Here is an 18,700-nt window from a genome sequence, read left to right on the forward strand (position 1 = left end):
CATATTATTTTTCTCCACCATCACATTTAGCCCCGTTCTACTCGAAACATAACTTTCAATATCAGATACAGTCACCTCTTTAGACACATTATAAATGTATATAGGTATATTAATATCTGCTGCCTTAAATTTGCTATCGGCCACATTTGCAATGCCTCTGTTTCCTTTAAAACGATTCCTCCTTTTGTTATATTGCACCACCTTCCATTCGCCTTGCCTAACCACGTCCGATAGCAATTTATCCTTCGCTCTAGATAAAGAACAATGGCCAAATCGTACCAGGTGGGCGGTGGCGTCCCGATATGCCATTAGTAGCAAAAATTCCCTAATATTTTAAGGCATCGAAAATCATTAGAAATGTGTCTATAAATAGCCACAAAAAAAAGATCAATAATATATTTTAGTTTCGTTATGTTCTGACAGCCGGCGATCATTCGCATTCGTTCTATTTTTTGGGTAATACTCTAGGAAAATTGAAATAATTAGAAACGAGATCGCCGAATATATACTTGTAGGCCACACCGCAGTCGGGAAAAAGGTAGTTCTTAAGTCTAACCTCAAAATAATTGTAAACGTTATTAATTATTATAAAAAATCGTGGCCATTTAGACGTAATTCTCAAACGGTATTATGTTTAGAGCTTAAGAACAACCAAATCTAACTATAGTTTATTTTGGGACATCAAAAATAAAAGTCGAGTCCAGCTCCTATACAAATTTGGCCATGATTCTTTCACTGTCCGTGGCGTCCGGGTGTGTCTCGACGTTATCGGTACGGGCTGTGGTACGGGCGGCCGGTGGCGAGTCAGCTGTTGCGCATGCGCATGCTTAAACCCTACCCCGGATTTATAAAAATGCTGCGGCCTAGGGGTCCATAGAGGGCTGGCGGATTTCGTACATGGGAGGGCGGAAACAAAGTGGCCTACCGCCTACATTCATAAAAAATATAAATAAGACACTGCTGAAACCTATGGAAGACGACGTAGGTAAATCTATACAGTCGACGTAGAAAATAGTGATGTCACGCTTAATTGCCACGTTAAGGTTTGGCACCTCACAATAGATTCTTTTTCTTCAATTAAAACTTGAATCCAATGGAGAAGTGCCAATAATAGGTTGCTTTACCCTATTTGGCAAACAGGTCAAGTAGTAGGACGTGTGTCCACCGCGGCGTCGTCGCCGCGCCGTCGCGTCGCCGGGACGTCACCGACAAAAATTCAAATAAAATACACCTTTTGGAACGAAGTTCCTTATGGCGCATTCGGCTTAAAGGAGGCTAGTCAAAACTATATTTGACCTCGACACTTTTTATTAGTACCTGCATGGTAGGGGCAGAGGGCGATGATAGTATTCCTGTACAACAATAATTAGATCGCGTTTTTTGAGAATAAACATTGAGTTGTTAGTATTCCTGGGCGTCAATAGATTTTTTTATAATTTTTTAGTGTATTATATACAGTATACATATGTAACAGGTTTTTTGAACATAAGAAATAACTTCGATCCATTCGGGTGTCCTTTAACACCTCTCAAGTTTTTTCTTTTTAAATAAAATAAGGGGGCAAACGAGCAAACGGGTCACCTAATGGAAAGCAACTACCGTCGCCCATGGACACTCGCAACATCAGACGAGCTGCAGGTGCGTTGCCGGCCTTTAAAGAGGGAATACTTACGCTCTCTTCATGAAGGTTTTCAGGTCGTATTGGTCCGGATATATTATTATGACCTAAGCCAGCTATACTCAACCTGTGGTCCGCAAGCCGCATGCCTGCGACACATTGGCCAAAACGTGTTTGTGACCCGTATAAAAAAAGTTTAGTACCACTGACCTAGGCAATCCGCTATAATATTATGTTTCATTTTCTATCGACATAGGTCTAGCGACCCATGCCGCCGCTGCTTTGAAGTGGCGTAGAGCAAAATGAAACCTATAGCATAGTAAAAGGAGGGGAAGTAAGTTATCTTCATACAAAGGCACCGCGCGCGGCTTGTATGTTTACGCCATAGTATCAATGCGTCGCGCCACGTACGGCACACAACAAAATCTCGGCGGGGTTTTAGAGGCTGGTACCGCCGAGATTTTGTTGTGTGCCGTACGTGGCGCGACGCATTGATACTATGGCGTAAACATACAAGCCGCGCGCGGTGCCTTTGTATGAAGATAACTTACTTCCCCTCCTTTTACTATTGGTATAGTCTTGGTCATAAAGTTGTATTTTACTTGAATATTTGTCGGTGACGGCGACAGTGGACAAACAGCCTTAACGCCGCACGGCTAAGACAAAATACGTTCCATAAAAATATGAAAATACATTTCTGGAAAAACAAAAGACTCCGCTCGTATTTAAATAAGGGGTTTACATATTATTATCAGTTGTGTACATTAATTTATAACCCTTATAATTGGTTCCTGGGCTATTTTTTTGGGGTTCCGTATGGAAATAATAGAAATCAGGCTACGTACATTATAGTTTATGATACCTGCCTATTTTAGTACATAGATCATAGAAGTGGCTTCTTTTATAAAAATAATATTTAGTAGTTAGTACCAAGTACTAACACAGACACGTAGATGTGTATAATTTTAATACATACAAGATGTTAGTGTAAACACCGTTAACCTTGAAACCATCAAAATATGAGCCCGTCAAAATGAACATCTTTTTCTATGAGAACAATGCTGGGAACTCAAAAAAATTCGTCTTCATGCCCATTCAAATTGCCGATCCGGGCATCCGAATGGTTATGAACTATGAATACGGTTTTTTGTTCTCATAAAAAAAGTTGTTCATTTTGACGGGCTCATTTGATGGTTTCAAGGATAACGGTGTTTACACTAACACACTGTATAAGTACAGTATAATATATACTACTTAATATATAGTAACTCGACCGTTTAGCAGACATGAGACATTAGCGTCCTAAATTAGGCATTCGCTCAACACAAAGACACATTTAACGCTCAATGATCTACTGTTTATTAGTATTTATGCTGTGACAATTATTATCCTTAATTACTCATGTTTAGATACACTCATACTAGAACCAAGGGAAGTCCTCATTCTGGACGCTCAAGCAGTGGCGGGCGCAGACACTGTAGAGTGGGGCACCCAGCTTGCTCTGTGGGGGCTGATACCGCTGTGGCAGGCTGCGCCCCCACCTGACATCGTGTTGAGCCTACGACCCCCTACTCCGTCTGACTGTTGGCCATTTAGGTGAGAAGTAAAAGGCGTACCGCGTAGCAATTTACCCATTAGAGTAAATAACTTCTGCGGGACACACGAAGGTGTATTCCTATAGATAGCGAGACTAAGGGGCTGTTTTACCACTTCCTGACAAGTGCCGGATAGGCCATCCACCACTTAACTTGACAGATAGAGTATGGAGAATCTGTCAAAACATGCCCTAAATATCAAAACGTAAATCCAAGAGAATAATTTAATAGATACCTCATACCTAATACCGCTTACAGCAGACAATGATTGAATGAGGTAAAGTCCCTAGCAGATGCCTGTTTTTTTACTTCCGGTCTTTTCGCATCAATGACAATACTGATACAATGTCACATTAGATCTTTATAAAATTCGACCAAATGTCTCGCCGTTTGCAATATGCGATTTAAAGCTAGTTGTACACATTGCACATTGCATTGTTAACGCCAATAGTTAGCTTATATCATAATAATATGGCTATTTACATATACGCTTATCATTATAATAAAATCGTCGTTATAGTGATGATAAACCTTTTAGCGGTTCCCGTGGAGAGCTGATAGTGAGTCTGCCGTCGCAGACAAGAGTGGACCGCGTGAGCATCGAGCACGTGAGACCAGACACCGCGAGGAGTGCGCCTAGGAACTTTACTATTTATGTAATTTTTTGTTTATCTTTTATTATAAATATTACCTATTATTAATGTAAACATTAAACTAAGTATATATAGTCTGTCTACTCTGTTACTAGAGCAGCTATCCCCAAACCGCGGCCCGCCGGGGCTTTATGGGCCGCGCTACACCGGAATGGCAGCGGCGAGGCGAGCACTTTCAGTGGCATATGATTTTAAACTTTATCTTCATTATTGTAATACATAGTATCGCATGAGAAATCTACGGGCGCCCGTGGCCGCTCGTGGCCGCTGGCGGCCGCCGGCTGCTGCGATTTCTCAAGCGATGCTATGATAGCTATGTACTATTATTACAATAATGAAGATAAAGTTTGAAATCATATGCCACTGAAAGTGCTCGCCTAACCGCTGCCATTCCGGTGTAGCGCGGCCCTATCTGTGGACCGCGTGATTTTGAAATTCACGCCCACCGGCAAAATAATGTAGTCATGAACTTTTTTTTTAATGAAATAAGGGGGCAAACGCGCAAACGGGTCACCTGATGGAAAGCAACTTCAGTCGCCCATGGACACTCGCAGCATCAGAAGAGCTGCAGGTGCGTTGCCAGCCTTTTAAGGGGGAATAGGGTAATAGGGGAGGGTAGGAAAGGAAAGGGAATAGGGGAGGATAGGGAAGGGATTAGGGTAGGGGATTGGGCCTCCGGTAAACTCACTCACTCGGCAAAACACAGCGCAAGCGCTGTTTCACGCCGGTTTTCTGTGAGAACGTGGTATTTCTCCGGTCGAGCCGGCCCATTCGTGCCGAAGCATGGCTCTCCCACGTGAAATTTTTTCCACTTTTAAATCGTTAATTTTGAATAACGTTATTTTTTAACCCTACAAATTTTTTGTTGCGGCCCGCGACAACTAGACCAAGACCTGTTTGTGGCCCTTTTTAAAAAAAAGGTTGAGGACCACGGTACTAGCGATTTTTTTTTTAAAGAAGGCAGGTCGATGTAGCCCTGACGTCACTGCGATCCATGAGGATCTATTGTGACTAAATACTAGCGAATACGTGATCACGGTAACCCTGGATACTATGTTCTAGGAGTGATCATTGTTTAAAATAATTTAGTTTTCCTTTCAGTGGCTGTGCATTTTTCCGCTTGAATATACTAGTATAGTTAAATTTACAGGGTACTCTCGCCAACGGAACTTGGATAAAACTCAAAGATGGCGTCTACCAGCGCCATCTACCGACAAAGCAATACTACTCTTTGCAGCATAAAACCATTTTCTGGGACAAAATAGTCTTCCAGATCCTGTCGAACCACGGCAATACGAAATACACTTGCATTTATAGATTTCACTTGTATAAATACACTAATTCCGATTTAATAAAAGTCTAAAACAACTACCCCTTTTTGTCGCCTAAACCCGATTTACATAATATTCTGAATAATTAATCTATATCATGTAGTCTGTTTAAACATGGTTTAAACACACTAGGCCGAAAATACGCGGCCGAAGTTCGGCATGATTACGCTCGCAATGTATTTTAAATTACCGGTGACACACCATGCCGAAATTACTATGTGTCATCCATCAGAGGGTCAATTTATAATAGCGCAGAGTCGAAGCGCAGCGAAGCGTCAAATTCCCAACAAGTCGAACGAATGCGCGCGGATTCGCCAGAGTGCCTACAGTGATGACGCGTAGATTCGCTTGTGTGCGCTTGGATGCGCGAGAATGCGCGCGCACCAAAAAGCGGTGGTCAAGCGAATTCGCGAGAGCGCGGATGTGCGCGCCTTTTTAAATTCTCAGGAGTAATATGTGCGTTAACGCTTTGGAGTTAAAGGTTGAATTTGTTATGTTCAGTTTTAATAATTCGCTTCGATACGCTTCGACTCTGCGCTGGTATAAATTGACCCTAATTTAATTTAAATACATTTCATGCCGATCTTCGGCCACGTTTTTTCTTCCTAATGTTTAGACCAACTGGATGAGAAAAATTTTCTTCTTAAACTTCAGATTACGTTTTTAAGTTCATCAACCTTTCAATCTCACCAACCCAAATCTATAATTAATACTAGCTACCAATACCAACACACTAACAAACCGTCCTGACTTAAGAGGGATATATTATAAACTATTAGCTTACTTCATCTACTGCTAATGGGAACTACAAAGATCTAAGCAAACCGTAAGTGTAGTGGTTGAATAATCGTAACACTGTCGGTTTGCTTTTTAATTTGTTTCAATACATTCCGATCAAAGTGTAAAGAAAAGATGAACTATATTCTATAACTACGAATAAAATACATTTCATGGTTTTCAAATATTTAATAACCAAGTACACTTATGTGCTACTGCTCCAGTCCTGAGCGGAGCCTCCCCACGAGGGCGCGGGCGCGGCGGCGGCGGGCGCAGCGGCGGTACCCCACTCCTCTTGTACCTGAAATTACATATTTAGATACATTATAATGCAAAAAGATAAAATAAGCCTTATGCTAAGTACTCACATACGGTTTTGCTCGATAGTTTTACTCCAAATCGAGCAAAAACCACAGTGTGGACCTCACAGCTCGAAGGCTCGCATCGAGCCATTTCGACAAAAAACGAATGAGGTAACGTGATACTACTTCGAGCATTAACTTGAACAGTCGTTGACGAAATTGGACCTTAAATTAACAGCATGTGTGTACTAACCTGTTCAGCCCAGTTCTCCTGCGCAGCGGGTGCGCCGAAGGCAGCAGGGGCGGCGGCGGCGGCGGGCGCGTCGTCGGTCCACGAGGTCACCGGCTCTACGGGCTCCACGTTGTCGCTGTACTCCTCGTGCACAATCGCTGATACGTCAGCCTTGGGTGCGACTACGGCCTAAAATATAACATTACATTGTTTTTAAAGATTTCTATAGTTTTATTATATCGAACCCTCTGGGTAGAAACGTCGTAAAAGCCATTTTGGCCAAAATGAGTTTTTAACGGTTTCTTACTCAGAATCGCGAGCTCTATCGATCTGTATATTCGAAATGTTCAAATTTGCAAAACAAATGGCTTTTACAGCATTTTTTAACTCATAATAAACCTAGTTTTCTTAAAATGTTGTAATGCGCAATCGGGAGATACAATTTGAAGTATTGTCACAAATGGTGTGGCAACATTTGTGACAATACTTCAAATTGTATCTCCCGATTATAAAATTGTATTTTAATAATTAAACTAGTATTTTAAGCTATTAATATTTGCAAAACTAATCCTAAGTGTGTAATCTACAAGAAAAATAAATAATTCATTGGCTAGTGAACTATATATTGTGAACTTCCAGCAAGTTGTAAAGGGACAGCTGACGGCACTAACGAACTTTGCGAAATCAAAGTGGATGAATTTTGTTCCTGATATTCTGCAAAAAAACCCGGAGAGTATAGTGTTTTATTCACATTTTACTTCATCTACTGCTCAATATAATATAGTATCATATGCCTAACACCATACTAAGTTACACAGAATAACTTACAAGGAATACACTTTGGCTTTGTTAGTTCTCTCTTAGCTTAACTCTTGTGGAAGTTTAAAAGACGATGAACATACTAAAGCCGACTAGTAAACCCTAACATATTACCTAACCTATTAATATAACATAAGAATAATAAGTCATAACTATACATTTTACAAAGTCTATAATATATAAAGTACATTCAAAACCTACACAAATTACCATTTCATTTAGGCATTTATCTCTTGCCTTAACTGTTGTTAGAGCAAAGTAGATAAAATTACAACATAAACATACTAAGTATAACTTACAAAGTATAACTGTATAATATAATAATGTAATTTAATAGTAGAATAGTAGATTCTAAATAACATGTAACTTTGTCATTCTCAAATTTTCATAATACAAATATTATTTGACATCAACATTAGGTATTATAGTACAGTATACACAGATTTCAGTCACTACTTTAATCTGTCTATTCTGTCTTTCCTGGTCTTTTTCTTTTATTTATTACTTAACTTTATTTTCCATCTATTCATTTTGCAACATTAACATTAATTTCAACTTTTACCTGTGCATACTGTGCAACTGAAACAAAATTTGGGGCTGACAAGTAGACTTGGGCAGAAGGTGAACATTTGCTGTAGAAATTCATCCCATATAATAATTTTTGTATTCAGTTTCAGATATCAGGAACAAATTAATCTGCAAAATGATGACACGTTCAAAAGTAGCCCGCCAGACAGAAGAACAGCTCCGGGTTGCTCTTCAGGAGCTGAAGGACTCAAAGGAACAGTGTCGGCAGCTACTTATTGAACGTGATGAAAGTGAAAAAGAAATGTTATTAATTTTGGAAAAGAATGCAAATTTAAAAGTGGAGCTTAATAAATTAAATCAACAATATGAACTTATCTGTGACCGTAACATAGAACTACAGAGTGTCGTGGACAGTTTTGATAATTGTAGATTAGAGTATGAACAATGTCTAGAAGACACACATAATATTAAAAAGAAGTTGCAGGATGCTCAGGACTATATAAAATCTCTTGAATACCAAATAAAAAGCAAAAAATCTGAAGAAACACAAAGTTTGTACGATGAACTGTTGGGTAACAGCAAGGTATTATCAAAAAATAACATAACTACCATAAATCTCACTGGAGATGACACAATAAATAATTATCATTTTATGGACAGCAAAAAGAAATTAAAAAAATACATAAAAGTTAAGAAATGTATTAGGAAAACGGAGCAATTAATGAAAAAAAACAAAAAAATTGTAAAGCATCTTAATAATTTATCAAAGAATAGAAATACTATTAAAAGTCAATTATTAAGTTGCTGTAAAGAATTGGAACAGACTAGGTTTAGCTATGAGGCGGATGTAAGTAGCCTTCAATCGGAAATTTCAGATTTGCACTCTTCCTTAACTCATGTTCAACAAAAGTATGAATTTGCGCAAAAAGAAATTTCTGCACATATTGCTGCGATGGATGAACTAATAGAAATTGGACGTTATAATGAGGAACGTGTTAATTCCTTGTATAACAATTGTAATTGCCTCATAAAATTAGGTCAATCACAGAATGATAATAATAATAGTTCAGTTATCTGCTCAGCGGTGAGGGCTCCTACTGACTCCTCAAAATATTATAATAAAATTCGGACATGTGCCCCCAAGGCTGGTTCCATCAGCATTTATTGTGATGAAATAGGCCATGGAGTTGGCATATACCTGAATAAATTGTGTTTGGGACAAAAAGTAACTAGTACTTGCTTGCCCGGGGCATCATATGAACAAATAATTAGCCGGGCAATTAATTCTACTTGCTGCCCCAACACAATTTTAGTTATATTAGTCGGGAGAAGAGGAAAGTTGAACAGAAAACAAATGCTAGATTATATAGACACTTTAAGTAATAAAGAAAATATTAGAAAAATTATTCTGTTCACCTTTCCTTACATCAAAGAGTCAAACAAAAAACTGCCACACGAGAGTAAAGAAAATTATATTAGATATAAGTTGAACAGCCTACTATGTAGTGCTACCAATCAGAATTGTATACTTTTAAGTAACAATGTCCCACAAATAGATGTGGTTGATATTAATAATATTTTAAGTTCTAAGTTAAATAATCTGACATGTGATAAGTTTTTCTTATCAAAATTTTTTACAAGACATGTAGCCAGATGGCTATTTAATTTTTTAGTTTTAAGACAAGCCAACAAATTGGCTAAACCAAACATTGCTTTTATTGAGCATTCAACTATTTTAAACAACTGTACAGACAACAGTTTGGAATATGTTCCAAATAATTTAAATTAGTTACTAAGACAACAGAGGCTCACTCTAGCAATGTATATAACATTCATAGCTCAGATGCCCACCACCGGGAAACCACCAAAAATAATGGGAGTTACTGTAATTTTAATTTTAACCTTATACATCAGAATTTGCAAGGGATGATAGGAAAAGAATTAGATATTGAACTGTTTCTAAATGAATATAACATAGATATTATGTGTATAACAGAACACTGGCTGAGAAATCACGAATTAATATTTAACTTTTGTAATCACCAGAAAGCTAGTTCGTTCAGCAGAGAAAATGCCATTAGAGGTGGCTCTTTAATAATAATTCATAAAAAGTTTAAGTTTAAAGAACGAAAAGATATTGTAAAACTCTCTTCTGAACGAATAATTGAAGTGGCCTGTATTGAGTTGAGCCACCTTATTATTGTGGGCGTATACAGGCCTCCATCAGGTCTATACGACTCTTTTGAAAAAATAATGGAACAAGTCTTAAATAAAGTATGTGCATCTAAAAAAAAGGTTATTGTATGTGGTGATTTCAATATTAATTTGCTAGACCTAAACTCCACCACTATTAGATTCACATCCTTATTAAAATCGTATAACCTAATTAATTTATTTAATGAACCAACTAGAGTTAGCGAAACAACTGCCACTTGCATTGATAATATTTTCACAAATGTTACTCCCTGTAAAAAAGAAATAATTAATGCTCTGAGTTCTGATCATCGTGGACAGTTAGCTTCTTTTAACATTAAATGTGATAGTAATACTGAAGAAAAGATTGAGTTTATTCCTGTAAATACAAAACGCATTGAGAAATTTAGAAGTAAACTTGTTTCAAGTCTTCAGCGCTTAGATATGTCAAATAAACCAGATGAAGCTTTTAATACATTGTTTAAAGTAATAAGAAATCAATTTAAGTCTGTGTTTACTTCTAAAACGGTCAACATAAATAATAAAAAAAATAATTTCAGAAATTGGGCAACTGCAGGTATTATTGTAAGTAGGCAAAGACTGTATGAGTTATATGATGAAAAAACAATTAATACTAGTGAATCCTTTAAAATATACGTGAAGAAATATTCAAAAATTTTTAGAAAAGTCTGTCAAGCTGCGAAGGCCCTCCACATAAAAGAAAAAATTAAGAACTCTAAAAATAAAGTGAAAACCACCTGGAAAGTTATTGCAGATGAGACTGGAAGAGTCAACTGTCGTAACTCGAAACTTGAACTTTATATTGATGATAAAAAGGTCAACTCTGACCTTGAGGTTGCGACAGTCTTTGAGAAGTTTTTTGCTGACATTCCGATCTCAACTACAAAAGACTTAAATTCCTCACCTGCAGTTGCGGAAAGGTTGCTTAAAGAAAATGTCAAGGAATGTGATGTCAATTTTATTTTTAAAGAAATCGACTCCAGGGATATTATTAAGACTTTTAAATCGCTGAATGTTAAAAGTACAACTGATCTCTGGGGTATGTCCACAAGAGTTATTAAATCAATAATTGACATCATTGCCCCGCACTTAGCTCTAGTCTTCAACAATTGTATTAAAAATGGTGTGTTCCCTGACCTAATGAAGCATAGCAAGGTGATGCCTCTCTTCAAAGCTGGGGCTAAGTCTGACCCAGCCAACTACAGACCAATATCTATTTTGCCAACTTTTAGTAAAATATTTGAAAAAATTATTCTAATTCAATTACTAGTTCACTTTAACTGTAATAATTTGTTACATAACAATCAATTTGGCTTTACTAAAGGTAGGTCCACAACAGATGCAGGCATCAGTCTTCTATGTAGTATATTTGAAGCTTGGGAGGGGTCGCGGGATGCACTCGGTATCTTCTGCGACCTATCCAAAGCATTTGATTGTGTCGAACATGCTACATTAATCAGAAAATTGTATCATTATGGTATAAGGGACACGGCCCTAAAACTGTTAAGTTCGTACCTTGCAAATAGAACGCAAAGAGTAGAAGTTAATTCTAAAAGGTCTAATGGTAGTAAAATAAAGCTAGGTGTTCCACAAGGATCTATTTTAGGTCCCTTTCTTTTTCTCATTTACATAAATGACCTACCTTATCTAGTTAGAGATAAGCATGAGATAGTACTTTTTGCTGATGATACTTCACTAATTTTTAATGTGAAGCGACAACAATATAATTACGACGAGGTAAATAGTGCTCTCTCAAAAATAGTACAATGGTTTAATGCTAATAATTTACTATTAAATTCTAATAAAACGAAATGTTTAAAATTCAGTTTGCCAAATGTTAGGCAAGTACAAACCAATGTACTATTAAATGATGAGAAAATGAAATTAGTGGACACCACTGTTTTCCTAGGTATAACTTTAGACAGTAAATTACAGTGGAGTCCGCATATTGCAAATCTGGCGGATAGGCTCAGTTCTGCAGCATATGCTGTTAAAAAAATCAGAGAGGTAACTGATGTAGAAACAGCGCGACTTGTTTACTTTAGTTACTTCCACAGCATTATGTCCTATGGAATCCTTCTATGGGGAAATGCAGCGGACATTAATGCAATATTCGTGCTGCAGAAGCGAGCGATACGTTCTATTTATAAGATGTCATCGTGTGAATCCTTAAGAGAAAAGTTTAAGGAAATAAATATTCTGACCGTCGCATCTCAATACGTCTTGGATAATGTATTGTATGTAAGAAAGAACTTAAATAATTTCAAAAAGAATAGCGACAATCATTGTTTTAACACTAGGAATAAGAACAAATTAGAAATACCAGTAATCAGACTTAGCAAAGTCAGCAAATCTTTTAAAGGCCAATGTACACGCCTGTACAATAGAATCCCAGTAAACGTTCAAAATCTCTCTATCAATAAATTTAAAAAAGTTGTAAAAGAACGTTTGTGTACTAAAGCTTATTATAAAATCAATGATTTCATCGACGACAACACACCTTGGGAATAGGGTGGTTCTTACAGGCTACTTGAATACTCTTTATAATTCCTGTTGTAAATAGATTTAAGTCATAATATTGTTACAGTTCGACAAGGCTTTAAATGAACGTAGCGAGAGGGGGAACTAGCGCTGTTTTCATACAAAAACGTCATTTTTGACAGTTCTTCTTTACCAGCAGCGCCCATTGACATATTCATTTAAAGCCTTGGTGCACTATATATGTTCAAATTGTAATTTTCCATCTTTTTAGTAAAAGATGGCCCCGTGCGAGTTTCTTACGCCGGTTCTTCTCGCCGGGTTAGTTCCCGAACCGGTGGTAGGCACCTTAGTATCGACGTTCAGAAATATTTTTGTAAAAAAATTACTCTGAATAAAAAATATTTTGATTTTGATTTTGATTTTTCAATAAATTTTTGAAATTTATGTAGTAAGCGACATATTTTTAATTTCGTGGTTAATACTACATAATATATACAATATTGAAGATAATACTATCAAACATTTTGTAGTAAAAGACACGTCCCCAACAAATATGGCTTTTACAACATTTTCTCGACTTCAACATTTTTTTATTCTTTGAAGTTATAATAAACCACTATAGCTCAGTTAGCTTAGATTTTCATATAGTTTATTAAATAGAAACTCAAAATATTCTGCATTCAATAGTTTCAGAGATCGCATTGCTTTTACTACAAAAAATCTGGTTGTAAATGGCTTTTACAACATACGCTTCGCAACTATAACCATTTATTCATTTCGTTGTATAATTTTTCATTATTTTAACGTAAAATTGTACTTTTCCGATAAACTTTAATAAAATTATGGAAATAAAATAAACTTTAATTCTAAATAATGCAAAACTAAATAAGTATTTAACAATAATAGCTTTAGAAAATCAGTTCTTCGTATTGTTACTCTTGGTAATAAGTCTTTTGGTGGAAAACTTCCTTAAAACATTTTCTCAACTTACAACATACGCTTCGCAACTATAACCATTTATTCATTTCGTTGTATAATTTTTCATTATTTTAACGTAAAATTGTACTTTTCCGATAAACTTTAATAAAATTATCGAAATAAAATAAACTTTAATTCTAAATAATGCAAAACTAAATGTATTTAACAATAATAGCTTTAGAAAATCAGTTCTTCGTATTGTTACTCTTGGTAATAAGTCTTTTGGTGGAAAACTTCCTTAAAACATTTTCTCAACTTACACATTAAACAATCTTAGATAGTAAAACTAAAAAAAACATGAAAGTTATTAAAGACGTCTTTGGAAATAACCGGAAATTATATACAAACTTAACAACAAAAATAACATTATATAATATTACGTAATTTGTTATTCAGTCAACTCACTCGTCACTGCAGTAACATTATCAAAATAAAATAATTAACACAATTATAATGTGCCATTCACTATTATTCTAAAGATGAAAATATCTCTAATGTTTACTTTAGTTTAACAAGCTAAGATTGTTTCATATTATATCAAGTTGAGCAAAATGTACCTGAGCAGTTTTCCTCAAAAAGATTTATACCTTAAATATTACCTACGAATATATTACAAAGAAATGATTTTATTAAGATAATGTTATTATTGTTAAATGCTTACTATTTCGGCATAGTTAAGAGATTGAACACAATCTAAGATCAACAGATCTTATATTGATAATGTTACTGCAGTGATGAGTGAGTTGACTGAATAACAAATTACGCATGTCGTTTATTTTTTGTTGGTAAGTTTGTATACAATAACCTGTTATTTCCAAAGATATCTTTAATAACTTTCATGTTTTTAGGGTTCCGTACCCAAGGGTAAGAAAGGGACCCTATTACTAAGACTTCGCTATCTGGTCGCCGGTCTGTCTCCAGGCTTTATCTTAAGAACCGCTCTAGCTAGACTTCTGAAATTTTCACAGATTGTGTATATCTGTTGCCGCTATAATGAAAAATACTAAAAACAAAATAAAATTAATATCAAAGAGGGGCTCTCATACAACAAAAGTGATTTTTTTTGGCCTTTTTTGCTCGATATCAATAATGGCCACAGGTAGGCACTTGAAATTTTTACAAAGGCCTTATTTATATGTGTAATTTAATAATTAATAATAATTTTTGAATAAAATAACCATTGAAGGGGGACTCCCATACAAAAAAACACAAGTTTTGCTCTATAACGGTACAGAACCCTTCGTGCGCGAGTCCGACTTATATTTGGCCGATTATTTTGATAATTTTATTAAATTTTGTCTGAAAAGTACAATTATACATTAAAATAATGAAAAACTATAAAATAATTTGATATTCGTCACTAATATTTGTCGCATTTAATACACAAATTACACTTTCTTATAATTACACTTGTCTTTTAATTCAAAAAATACCTTCAATAAAACGTTGTTCTAAGTCTTATACAACCAAATGAATAAATGGTTTTAGTCGTGAAGCAAAACAAATGTTGTAAAAGAAATTTACAACTAGATTTTTTGTAGTAAAAGCCATGCGATCTCTGAAACTATTGAATGTAGAATATTTTGAGTTTATGTATAGTAAACTACCCGAAAATCTAAGCTTAATGAGTTATAGTGGTTTATTATAACTTCAAAGAATAAAAAAATATGCGTGAAACAAAATTACGATTTTTGTTTTTTGGCCGTACTGTAAAATGGCTATTTGGCTTTTACGACGTTTCTATCCAGAGGGGTCGATATGTATAGATACAATACTAATATAAGCAAAAGTTATAGTAAGCACGAATCTTAAGGACATAATGTAATCTTTGAAGTTTCTTGCTAGATCTCACATGAGGAAGACAGTAAAAGGGCAATGTCTCTCTGCAATGGGAAACCTTAGTTTTATAACTAGAAAATTAAGTAATAGTTCCAACTGTTTATGCCATTATTGCAAGTAATAATATTGCAAATAACAAAGGTCATTGGTAAACTTATTGCTTACTTTAGAGTTAACTAGCTATTTGACCGAGCTTCGCTTGGTATTCGATAAAACACGAATAAAATGACATTTTCTAAAAATGGTTCTTAGCTAGATCGATTTATCGCCCCCAAAACCCCCTTCCGTGATTCTAAATATATATATACAAGAATTGCTTCCATTCCAAATATATATATAAAAGATACAAAATTTTTGGTACACCAGTTATTGCCCTGTAAACCCAAACGAAAGTAACTTTTGTTCAGCTCCAATAGAATGCGGCCTAGAGTGTGCAATATGTATTAGAGCATACTCTCTTCTTTTACTTACATAGCCCAGTAGGATAACAAAAATGCTATTTCATAGTATCTTCTGCTAAATCTTAAAACAATACACACCTGTTCCTTGGCCTGTTGTTCGTCCTTCTCGCTCTCTTCGGGGTCTCTGTAGAAGAACAGGTCGACGACGACGTCCCACTTCTGGTCACGGGCGAGGACACCACGCAGACGGAGCACCTCACGAGCCAGGAGCCACCACATCAGACCAATGGAGTAGGACGACTGAAATTATAATATATCCCTATTAATACATGGAATAGAGAATGACATACTTTGTTTTTTTTTTCATTACTTTGAAGTAAACTTATTAAAAATTCTAAACATATTAGCTGAATAAAAGTTTTGAAAATGTTTATAAAATAACTTTTATAACATTGGGCAGTACATTGTCTTATGACATTGTTTAAATATTTTATTAGTCATAAGGGTGTTATAGGCTCACTTGGGTGAAGTTTATTGCTAACCATTATACAAAATAACAAGCCTTCTCTTTCATGAACCGAAAGAAAAAGAGAGATACCATCTTTATTCCATATTCTTATATTGTAACATTGATGCAAAAGAAACATACCTTGGTGTTGCATGGGATAGCAATGTCGACGAAACGGAGGGGCGAGTCGGTGTTGCACAGGGCAATGACAGGGATGTTGACATAAGACGCCTCAGTGATGGGCTGGTGGTCCTGGGCGGGGTCCAGCACAATCAGAAGACGGGGCTCCCTGAATGCAGCTTGGATCTATGGAAAAATGCTAGTTTGAGATTTGGTAGTAGAATATATATTTTGTATGTAATATTGTGATGAGTTTTAATCAGATAAAATTATAATCATTTGTGCTTAGCACTTCAGTGGTTCCTTAGTTTGTTTGTCATCATTATAGTTTTGGGTTATATGTTACATGTTTCGGAAATAGTGATAGCTTGTTCCAAAGTTTATCTATTTTACTAGGCTCATAATGATGTAAAAGTTGTTGTTCTCAGAGACACATTGGCTACAGAGATTGTTTAGTTAACTACATGACCTCAGAGTCCTCAGACACTCATAAATCTGATTTCATAAATAAAAGTTTACTTTGTATGACCAGTGTATATAGCACATTTATGCACTGATTTGCCCATTTCTACTTGTTTCTATCACTCACGCAGTATAAGATAGAAATTTATTTCATCTGGATGCATTTTAAACTGAAACAATGGGGACGCTAAAACAATTTCTTCTCAAAGTGAGCAGTAGACAAAACAAGTTTGGGAACCCCTACTCTATGGCGAGACTATGGTATAGTAATTCAATATACCTGGTTAGTGAAGGCACCAGGAGTGAAACGTCCCGCGATGGGTGTGGCTCCAGTGTGCGCGGCGAACTTTAGCACAGCGCGCTGACCGAATGGGCGGGAGGAGATGACGAACACGTCAGCCGGGTTCTCGATAGCGACGATGGCGCGGGCGGCCAGCACCAGCTTCTCCCAGGTGCGGCGCAGGTTGATCACGTGTGTGCCGTCAGGGCGGCGCTTGTACACGTATGTCTCCATCTACAAGTGATAAACTCATAAGTACTAGGTAAATAAAGTGGACATAACTGAGTGTAAGACTTCTGGCTCAGTTGGGAGAATGTATCCACATAGAATTCAGATGTAAATAATGGAACGGATTCTTATATCATCATGTAATATATTTCTAAAGAGGTTATAATACAATGTGTAAACACTAACCTGGAAGTGTACATTTTCCGACCCCAAGTGGGTGGTTGCTGCCAACATTTTGGTAACATCTTCCTCGTTGAGGGTAAGAATGTCTAATCCTCCCGACATCGTTGCGTTTATTTGAGTAACGATAAAACCTGAAACGAGTAATCACTTTTGAAACTCACATACCGGATGTCACGTAATTTTTGTTTATTACGAGGTAAACACCAAGAATAACATACTTTTTAGTTATTTCAGACATTGTAATAAACATTATGATTAAAATTATCCACTTTAAAAGTAAGATTACATAGATATTTTGAGATAAATTTAAAATTTACTTACGCGTTAATGCCACTGGGAGGCGATCGGACTTAAAAGAAACGTCAAAGTCAATGTCAGTGGAAACTGGAATGTCAGTTTCAAGAAACTGATAAGTTATTTTTTTTACAAAGGGAACGAAGAAGGACATAGACAGAGCCTTTTTCATGAATGGCAATGAATTCTCAACAGGTAAAGGTAGAAAAGGGCTTTCAAACTTAGTCAGAACCATAAAGTTAATATGGTCAGAACTCAGAAGTTCAAATGAGAAGTGACAGAACTCAGAACTCAAACGTCAAAATTTCACTGAGTATTGACTATTGAGTACGGTAATCATTTAAATATTTGAAACAAGACTTAGGTTGGGCTTTGTGCAACAGACTGGTCGTTTTTAGATTTTACGTAAATGGAATTACAAAAGATTATAATAATAATATAGAACACTTTTAATATAATATTATATTTGATATCATTATGATGAACAATATTTATAAGGGCGAGCGAAGCGAGCTCTAGTATATCCCACAACCTTGAACCTATACATTTTGTGATACACTTTATGGAAAAACTATCACGCCTATATTGATTTGTGCTTTAAGTTTTAACATATTAATTTATATTTATATGTTATAGATGTGTTTAAATCATCAGTCAGTCAAAGTTTTTTTTAAGTAGATGTGTCAGCATCAGTCACTTATGGAATCATGGTGTGACGACGCGACTCGCGACTCGCGAGCTATGTGACAACCCTCCCTCACAAAGCTCGGCTTTTAGCTAGTTCGTAATTCGTATTCGATTAACGATTTCCATATTATTATTAAAATCAATGTTATCGATATCGATAAACAATTTCT

The 18,700-nt window shown here is 36.0% G+C and overlaps 2 protein-coding genes across 2 annotated transcripts in view; one reads left to right on the forward strand and one right to left on the reverse strand.

Moving 5' to 3' along the window:
- Window positions 1–5,229, forward strand: part of LOC121732722 (SUN domain-containing protein 3-like) — a 32,580-nt gene extending 27,351 nt beyond the window's left edge. The window contains exons 6-8 of the mRNA XM_042122675.1: window positions 3,028–3,214; window positions 3,752–3,869; window positions 5,017–5,229. Coding sequence (XP_041978609.1) covers window positions 3,028–3,214; window positions 3,752–3,869; window positions 5,017–5,229 — 518 coding nt within the window. The remainder of the gene's footprint in view (window positions 1–3,027; window positions 3,215–3,751; window positions 3,870–5,016) is intronic.
- A 919-nt stretch (window positions 5,230–6,148) lies between these two features.
- On the reverse strand, window positions 6,149–17,955 carry LOC121732813 (40S ribosomal protein SA). Its single transcript, XM_042122806.1, has 7 exons — window positions 17,871–17,955; window positions 17,553–17,680; window positions 17,139–17,372; window positions 16,418–16,582; window positions 15,907–16,068; window positions 6,530–6,697; window positions 6,149–6,275 (listed from the first exon to the last, which is right to left on the reverse strand). The coding sequence occupies exons 2-7, from the start codon at window positions 17,649–17,651 to the stop codon at window positions 6,180–6,182; spliced, it is 924 nt and encodes a 307-aa protein (XP_041978740.1). The 5' UTR covers window positions 17,652–17,680; window positions 17,871–17,955; the 3' UTR covers window positions 6,149–6,179.
- Between the last annotated feature and the right edge of the window lie 745 nt (window positions 17,956–18,700).

Source organism: Aricia agestis, chromosome 12, assembly GCF_905147365.1.
Source record: "Aricia agestis chromosome 12, ilAriAges1.1, whole genome shotgun sequence".
NCBI lineage: Eukaryota > Metazoa > Arthropoda > Insecta > Lepidoptera > Lycaenidae > Aricia > Aricia agestis.

What these genes read in the sequence shown, in the direction of transcription:
- LOC121732813 (XM_042122806.1), bottom strand. Translation starts at nt 17,651, where the DNA reads ATGTCGGGAGGATTAGACATTCTTACCCTCAACGAGGAAGATGTTACC. An exon ending in CGGAAAATGTACACTTCCAG is followed by an intron (nt 17,373 to 17,552) that starts GTTAGTGTTTAC and finishes TATCACTTGTAG; the next exon opens with ATGGAGACATACGTGTACAA. An exon ending in CTATCCCATGCAACACCAAG is followed by an intron (nt 16,069 to 16,417) that starts GTATGTTTCTTT and finishes TTATAATTTCAG; the next exon opens with TCGTCCTACTCCATTGGTCT.